This window comes from Gavialis gangeticus, unplaced genomic scaffold (assembly GCF_001723915.1).
Source record: "Gavialis gangeticus isolate Ggan-Ray unplaced genomic scaffold, GavGan_comp1, whole genome shotgun sequence".
In the NCBI taxonomy this organism is placed as follows: domain Eukaryota; kingdom Metazoa; phylum Chordata; order Crocodylia; family Gavialidae; genus Gavialis; species Gavialis gangeticus.
In genome coordinates, this window is record NW_017728997.1 from 44,232,806 (window position 1) to 44,241,982 (window position 9,177).

General features: G+C 47.5%; 1 protein-coding gene across 1 annotated transcript in view; it reads right to left on the reverse strand.

Annotated features, from left to right (window-relative positions):
• Positions 1-9,177, reverse strand: part of IARS (isoleucyl-tRNA synthetase) — a 319,713-nt gene that overhangs the window by 98,429 nt on the left and 212,107 nt on the right. The window contains exon 20 of the mRNA XM_019505112.1: positions 2,056-2,203. Coding sequence (XP_019360657.1) covers positions 2,056-2,203 — 148 coding nt within the window. The remainder of the gene's footprint in view (positions 1-2,055; positions 2,204-9,177) is intronic.

Consider the following 9,177-nt stretch of genomic DNA (forward strand, 5'->3'; position numbering starts at 1 on the left):
CTGCCAGCACTGCCAAAGGCAGATCAGCTGTGGCAAGGAGGTGAAACATTTCACCATGGCAATGCTGCTACATCTCAGGAGGCAGCACCCTCTTGCCCTTGTTCCTCCTCAGCCTGGCACCAGTGGGAGCGTGCCCGAAAAGAAGTCCCCTTCTCACTCCAAATCCCTCCCGTCTCCACGAAGCAGAGGCAGGCCACCCTGAACCGGTGGGGGAAAGCCACAGACAAATGGGGGGGGGGGTTGTTGCAAGGGAGAGCACTGGGAGAGATTCAGGACTGAGAGACTGGAGAGAGAGTGGCTTTCTTATGAGAAATGTACCCCCATTCGTAACTGGGTATTCTTGTCTTTAATAGATGTCTGGTGTGCATTCAGTCTGATACACAGTTGTTCTTTGGTCTCTCCTACATATTTTCCATCAGGGCATTTGGTGCACTGGATGAGATATATAACGTTTCTGGAGGTACAGCTGTAAGATCCAAGAATGGTGATGGTTCTGTTGTGTACTAGAGATATGTTGGCAGGTCTTGCATTTCTTGTCCTGGCATGGTCTGGATCCATTGGGTGCATTTTGGGCTGTAGGAAGTTTGTTTCTGGTGATGAGGTTAGTGAGATTCAGGGCTTGTTTGAGTTTACAAACCACTTTTCACAGATGAGCCTATGAACTTCACTTCATCAACTTCCTAGATGCAAAAACTCATAGACTCAATATAGACACTGGATTTATGACACAACCTGCCTAACATCTGAGTCCCCAGGTAGCTCTCCATTTTTACCTACTACAGCCCCCTTCCCCCCAACCCCGGCAGCCTCTCTCTCAATTTACATTTTCACCAACTGTTTTCTTGCCTGCATATCAACCTCTGACTTCTTTACTATTCATTCCATCCAAGAAGAGTGCACACACCAACTGCAGATACTTCCTCAGCCTGACTAAGGGTTTTTAAACCCAAAAGCTTGCCAAGATACATTTCTCCAACTATTCAGTTGGTCTAATAAAATATATCACATCTACTCAAAGAACCATGCCTGCCTGTTTCTTAGACCAACATGGCTACAACCAGAAACCCAGTTAACACACACAAGTTTTGCTTTCAACAGTTTGAGGTGCAGTTTCACAGAAACCCCTGCACCTATCTCCTTGAAAACTGGCAGGCTTCATGCCATCAGAAGGGGCTAGCATCCCTGCTGTTTTCACCCTGCTCTGTCTTAATACACACACATGACACTAGTTTTGCTTTCAACAGTTAGGTGCAAGGGTTTCTGTGAAACTGCACCTCAATCTCCTTGAAACTTGGCAGGCTTCATGCCCTGAGAAGTCTGCTGTTTCCATCCCTGCTGTTTCCAACCAATTCTGCAAAAAAATGACTAAGTTATAGGTATTTTAGTGACTCCCCAATTATAGTCTATGGCCGAATCACCCTGAATCAGAGCCGAATCTTTCAAATCCAATTCGGCCAAATCAAATTGAGACAGTGATCCGAATTGAATCTCTGTCCCCCAAATCAGCCAAATCTGAATCGAATACCGGCCGCTTAGCACAGGCCTACTTGTCAGCCTCAGGCATTGACTAGGAGACATCACCAGAGAGTGGACAGGGCACCAGGGTCAGCTCCTAAGGAACCAGGCCATTGGCCTGCTGGTGCCTGAGCAGAGCTGATGCTGGTATAGCAGCAGCAGCAGCAGCAGTTGCCACTGCCAATGTTGCCCAAAAAGGTAAGCTTTCCCTTCTGTTCAATCAGGCCGTTCCCCTTTACCCCAGTCTACAATGCTTGGCACACCTCCACATACCCTGTGCCGCCAGGTACATTTTACTTCTTGCCAAGTTCAGTCATTAGAATGGAGTATCATATCACATGGCACATTTAAATTAATATCTGCCAGAGGACTGAAGCAGCATGCAAACTGCCAGGAAACATGGTACAAACCCAAAACGCCAAGAGGGGAGACCGTGAAGAGGACTGGACTAAACTGTGATTAGCTTTGTATTTCAGGGTTTATTATTAGTATAAGAAAGCTCATTAAATAGTACTCATCACAAGTCTCAAAGATCTGTACCTTATGTTGCAGGATCAGAACATTCTGAACGAGAAAGCGATATGCATTATACCAGGGCAATAAGACATCCTTCAGTATGTCCCTTACTCCTTCTTCCTTAAATCGTAAGTTTTCTGCTCTTACCACAGGAGAATTAATGAGATACAACCTGCAGAGAAACAATGCAAAATGGTCTATTAGAAACAGCTTCAGTGGTGCTGCTTTACTGTCTACATTATTCATGTTATAAAATTTACTTTAACAGAAAAATTTTTTTTAAGGCTTACACCTGCAAATATTAATGGAAATTTGCTTCAGGCCAGAGCAAATTTGAAAGGCTACAACATGTATGGGAATACATTAGAGAGAATGGATTTTTAAAAATGTAAATAAATAAATAAATAAAAGACCCCCAACAAAATGCTTAAGATGTGGGGCATAAACTTTCTTAGTAAAGATTTATTTTGACGCCAAAGCCTTCAAGTCTATGGATGGACATCTGTATAAAAAAGTAGAAATTAAACAGTTTTGGTGAAAAATAGCCCTGGACTATGCACCAGGAAGTTGAAAGCCATATATGCCCACAGGTGTTGGACACATTCAAATAATGTGCCAGGTCTAGCCTGGACTTGGAGCTGACAATGAGCTGTCAGCTCTAGCCTGGACCTGTCATGCATGGAATTGCATGTGCCATAAAAATAAGCCAAAAAATATTTTCCATTGTAAGTAGAACATTTTTATAGCTGTAAGCATGGCAGAGAACATCATACTGAAGAGGGTTGGGGCTAACACACAACCCTGCTCAACTCCACTGGTGACTGGGAATGATTCAGAGAACTCAGTCATCCGCAAGGCAAGTGAGCATGCCATTATAGAACTGCTGAACCATTGCAGTGAATTTCTCCAGGCAACCGAGGTTTGCCATGATCCTCTAAAGGCCCTCCCAACTGACTGTATCAAATGCTTTTCTCAAATCAAAGTCATGTATAGGTTGGAGTTCTGTTTCTGACATTTCTCCTGAAGTTGATGAGCTGCAAACACCATGACTATGGTCCCAAGTCCTTTCCTGAAACCATGCTGACTCTCAGGCAAGAGCTCTTGTTCATAGATTCATAGATTAAGGGTCGGAAGGGACCTAGTAGATCTTCTAGCCCGACCCCCCGCCAGGGCGGGAGAACAACAAAAAACCCCAAAAAGAGAAACAGGACAATGTGTTGCACAAAGATTCCTAGCAAGGATTTCACCAGCTATTGACAGCAAGGCGATGCCCTGATGGCGGTGGCCAGATTGTCTATTGCCTTTCCATTTGTACAAAGTAGACAATGGATGCATTGTTGTACTTCTGAGGTATAGTTCCAGTTATGAGTGGAGAGCTAACTAGCACACGACTTCTCTGGAATACACACAAATACTGTGTAGCACTGCACTGTGAGATCACCATGGCTTAAAAGGCTGTTGTTTTTTCTGAGGCCCAGCCCAATGCACTATGTGGTCCATCAGAGCTTTTTGGCTTTAGAGTAATATCATGTAATTTGTGTTATATATTGTTATGGCAATGATATAGATTATGGATGTTGGGGTAATGACATGGAATATGAGGGTGCTGAGTGTGCAGCTGAATGAAGGCCTTTTTCTGTGTCTCAGCAAAAAGCTGCTGGTCACATGGCTGGATGATATATTAAAAGCTAACCTCAGCAAAAGCTGGTGGTCACTAGGCTAGCAGATATATTAAAAGCAACTAACTTTGCTAGCTTAGCTAAGTAAGCAGAATCTTAACAGGGGAGGTAGGGTACAAAGTTTATAATGTATTAAAAATAGAATAGCCCACCAACTAGTGTCAGGAGACAAAAGCAGAAATGCAGCCTTGGACATGGGGAAGTCAGCAAGAAAACCAGCAAGAACCAGCAAGAAACTGCAGGTGACCAAGAGAAGATAGGGGTCAAAGTCTTACGCATGTGCTCTTAGCAGAGAGACATGTAAATGAATGAAATGCATAGGCAATACATGCTAACGAAGCAAACAGTAAACAGAGGTGGAGCCTGAGAAGGGAGGAGAAATGGGTGGAACCAGAGGTGAAACGAGGGAAGAGTAAAATGTTAGTATGTATGAACCAATGTGTATAAGTGTGAAAAAGAACTGTTCAGGGTGGCTCCCCGGTTTGTTGTTTTTTGGGAGCTAGTCCAAAGCAGTCTCCATTCTGAATAAAGCTGATGTGAGCAATGTGTGCTGGTGTTTGCTCCCTGCTCTGCTCTGGCTAATGAGTACCAGGATCCATGGGCAATTGAATCGTCGTCGTCTTAGTTGTTGGGCGCCACATGAAGTTGGGGTCTAACATACATAAGTAGGTACAAAATTGCTGCTTAAAAGTATGTTTATGAAGTACCTGTGCTAAAACTAGCAGCAGTTTAAAAAAAAAAAAAGTTTTTTAAATGTCAACCACTACTCTCTGTTTCCATCTTGATGGAAAAGGCCCACACTGCTATAAAGTCATAAGAAAAATAATGCAACCGTCAGAGTGGTGGTACCTATGGACCCTCACCTTTTTTAGCAGCTTATACTGGTTTGACTGGGAAAATGGGACAAGTGCAAATAATAAAAAATATCCCTGTTAGGGGGCATCTATGGGCCTGAAACTGGTGGAACCATGACTTGGACTCTGAAAAAAAAAAAGTGTCAGAAAGACCCCAAGGGACTGCAACATCATCTAAAGTATCAGGCCCCAAAATGGCAGTGCTACATAGTTCAACTACGAGGGAAAATATGGCATAGGAAAGGGAGACAAGCTCAAAGCCCCCTAGGAAAAAGTAAGGGAGCAAAACCCCCTGAAACCTAATGATTTGTATTGTTTTTAAAGCAAACAATTATGAACAAAAAGAAAAGACATCAGCATAAGAAAAACAAATACTGAAACGTATGGGTCTATGTGCAGGCTGTGAAAGCTGGCTGACAAGAAGCTGTTTAAACTCAGCCAAGCAGCTGAGGAAGTAAGGAGCAGAGATGTATGTTCCACCTTTTATCCCTTCAATAGAACGTGAAACCTAAAAGAGAAGGGTGAGAGCAGCCTATGCTGGTATGCCTAAGGTTATAAAAAAAAAAAAAATCTCCAAACGAATATGTCAGGGTACATCCAAATATGAGACTGCATGTGGGAAGGGCAAAACAAATGTTTCTCAAGGTTCCCTCTTCCTGGGCAATTCCATTCTGTACCCCTGGCACACATCATAATTTTCACCTTTGTCAGTGTAAGAAGTTTTCTTTAAAAGCTTTACATTTGTATTATCTTAAAAGCCAGTATTCTGACTATGAAAACAATCTTGATTTCTTAAGCTTAACTATAATAGAAACTAGGTCAGAACTGGTGCCTCACTCAACTAAACTAACTTGAATTAGAAACCAATTTAAATAACTAACTATATAGTACTTCATTCAACTACCAAAAAAACCCTTTAATGTTACAGTATTTCAACATTTGTCAATAAAATGTTTAATTCAGAACTTAACTGTCAGGTTTTATGAGCTTTAAGTAAAAAAAAAAAAAATTCTAGACCGAGTCTTTACAGAATTTTCCTTTAGGGCACTTTAAAATTTTAATATGGGCTGACAGTGCATTCAAAAATATTGGACCATGAATTCATCTTGAAAGACCTTCTCACATAAACATGAATGTATACAATTCCACTGTTAGGGCAAACAGTAATGCATGAATGCAGGTAGTATAGGACTTGACACTTTTCATAGATTTAACTTTCAACTCTAAGCCCGACATCAGTAAATATTTAAAATGAAAGGACATCTCATGAATTTAAACAATTGATACCTCACTGTTCTATACTGCTATCATCAAATATAATAAGCTAACAAAGCCCTAAGTCAGTGGTCACCAACCGATCGATCCCGATCAACTAGTGGAGCCTCAGACGGTCAATCTCAGTCTGGGAGGGCTTAGCACATACACGCTCAGCCCCCCCAGACTGAGACAGACTGTCAGAGACTCCGCCACTGGGAACAGTGGGACACACATGCGGAATGGCGGGGGCACGTGGCTGGGCTGAGCAGCGCCCCCTGCCACCAGGGCTAGGCCAGGTGAGTAGGGCGATCCCCCTCTGCACCCTGCCACCCTGCAGTGAGGGAGGAGCAGGGGTAGGAGAGATTGGGGCCCCAGCCGGGCCGGGGTAGGGTTGGAGCCCAGGCAACTCGTCCAGAGGTGCAAGGGGGCTCCCGCGCTGCACTCATCCTGGCAAAGGCCCGGGGGCCACATACCCGCCAGATTTGTGTGTAGGGCAGAGGCGGTTGCCACGGCATGCTAGGCTTTGTGCCTGGGGCACAGATCGGGGGGACACAACCTTCCCCAGGCCTCCACTGGGATGCACGCAGGGTTGGAGCCCCCCCACGTGCCTGGACGAGCCACCCAGGCTCCAACCCTTCCCCCAGCCTGGCAGGGGCCCCACTCACCCAGTGGCAGGGTGAACAGGGGCATAGGTGGGGGAAGGTGGGATTAACAGGTTTAGCCCCCCCTTACACGAAGTAGCAGTAAGGCTGCAAGACAGCCTGGCTGCAGGCTTCTGGCAGCTGCAGCAGGGGTGGGGAGGACTAGAGCAGGGGCCCATTCTGTAACCACACCAGCTGTGCAGGGTCTACCCCTGCTCCACTCCTGCCCACACTGCCATGGGGGGGGCAGATTAAGGCCCCAACAGTGAGGGAGGGAAGGGGACAAACAGAGGCCTGAGGGTCACATGCCTCCACTTGTCCCACCACCTGGCCTGACCATTCCCACTCCCCCTAGGCCCTGCTCCTACCTGCTGCTCAGCTCCCTCCCTCACTGCTGGGGACTTGATTTGCCCGCCTGTCCCCATGGCCCTTTCCTTTCCCCCCACCCCTTTCCCCATAGACTTACCTGCTGGGGGGGTGCGCACCCAAATATTTTTTTCTCCCTCTGCCTTGATCTGGCCCTTCCCCTCTGCCCACAGACTTCCCTGCAAGGGAGGGGGGGTGGAAAGCAGGGTAGATCCTAGGTTGCTTTTTAATTCAAAAAGTGATCTCCTACCCAGAAAGATTGGAGACCACTGCCCTAAGTGAAACAATCTGGTCTTGCATCTATTTTTACAACTCCCCCACTTTTGCATGCTTATGCTACTGCCATTCCACACATTTCTTCTTCCCAAGAGTCTCACCATTTTGGCTTACACAAACTTGTCTTACAATGACATGGGGTTTGCAAAAGGCTAGGACAGGGGTGTGCAATTATTTGGGCTGAAGGGCCACTGAAGGACTTTGTGAGAGCTGCTATGGTCTATTGGGGGGGGGCAGTGCTGACTTGGGGTGGCATGGTGTGGCATGACAAAGTGCAGCGGGGGCAAAGGGTGGGGGGCAGCAACTGATCCTATCTGGCCTCAGGCCATTCCACCCCACACCAACCACAGCAGCGCTGGATGGAACAGGAGGGCAGGGTCTCCATGAAAACTGGCCCAGGACCCCCATAGGCAGGGAATGCTTGGCCAAGCAGATAGGATGGGGCTGTTAGCAGGCGAGCAGCAGTGTCCAGAAGTGGGAAAAATGGGCAGGGCTGGGATCGCGGGGCAGCGACAGTACAGGGCCAAGGCCCAGGGCAGAGCCATGACCCCGCTCCCTGCAATGGGCACCAGTTCTATGAGTAGGGATGCATGGGGAGCATAATCACAGCTCAACCCCAGGCCCGAGGGCCATGGCCACATGCTTTCACCACCCTGTGGCCCGTGGGCCCTGGCCCCAACCAGCCTGTCTCACTCCACGCCCACCCTCCACACCCTCCTCTTGCCAGTCCACTCCATCCACCACTCCCAGTGGTGGATGTGGGGTACATGGCCTGGAGTGCCTGGGCAGTGGGGCCAGGTCCAGCAGCAGAGACACTGGCAGTGGCAACCGGGCAGAGCTAGCCAGTGCCACAAAGGCTGCTAGGAAGCCGAGTCCAGCTGCTGTGCTGCCCTCGCCCCACTGCACACCTGGGGTTGGCAGGACTGGTTGCATACACCAGGGTCTCAGCTGGGCGGGGCTGATGGACCCTCTGTGGGCTGGACAGAATCCCTCCATATTTTGCCCACCCCTGGGTGAGACGCTTCCCCCCCGGTTGGCTGCATCTCTTGCCTCTCACTTCTCTGGTGCCTAGTGAAGAGCAACCAATCACATCTGCTGCAGAAATCAGGTAGAACTGCTCCTCTCATAAGCACAGAGTTTTGGACACAGGAGTGGGAGAAAAGTGGTAAAATTGCCTCCCTTTGCCTTCTACTCTTCTATCTTTTAACAGGCACAGAAAATAGAAAGGGAAGTAAAGGCTCTCTGTGGTCAGATGCCTTCTTGCCCCTGCCCGAGGCCTGGAAAGGTAAGAAAGAGGATCCCACAACAGCTGTCCCCTAGTCAAGCATGAGACTGATGCAGTAAGGAATTCCTGAAGCTTTAGCAGGACCAGAGTTGAGCAGGAAGGACAGAGAATTACCACATTTACCTTAATACATGAATTTAAGATGACCCTCATCCCCCCAGTAATTAGATTCTATATATGGAAAGTTTATAAATTTGTTTTAATTTGCTACATATAGAATCTTTCCCCACTGCAGCAGGGGCAGGCAGTAGGAGGGCAAGAAGTAGGAGAGGCAATAAGGGAGCCAGTACAGGAGGGGTTGGGGGGCCAAGCAGCTTGACCCTCCCAATTGCCCCCTCACATACCTTGCTCTCTGTCACTTGTCCCTCCCACCACTTGTTCCGCAACATACTTACTCCTCTCCCACAACCTCTGCCCCCCTCCAATTCCACCTGCCATTTACACCTTGGTTTCAGCCCTAGGTTGGACCATGTTTGAAATCCAGCCCCACAACATGGTAGAAAATGGTATTTAGAGGTTTGCTTTTGGGAATTGACTTGTAGGTAAAGTAGGTATGTATAAAACTAGCCAACTGCCTGAAAAAGATGATGGGGGAGTGGGTGGGGACAGAGGCCCCCCCCCCCACCCGTGCCTCCCCTTCGCTTCTGTTGCTTGGGGCCCGGGCCCACACCCTGCACTTCTATGCTACAGGGACGGGGGAAGGGGAGAAGCAGGCATGGACCCAATGTAGGGGTGTGGGAGATAAGCAGGTGCCAGTGTGAGCAGAAGCCAGCCTGCCATGGAGGGGG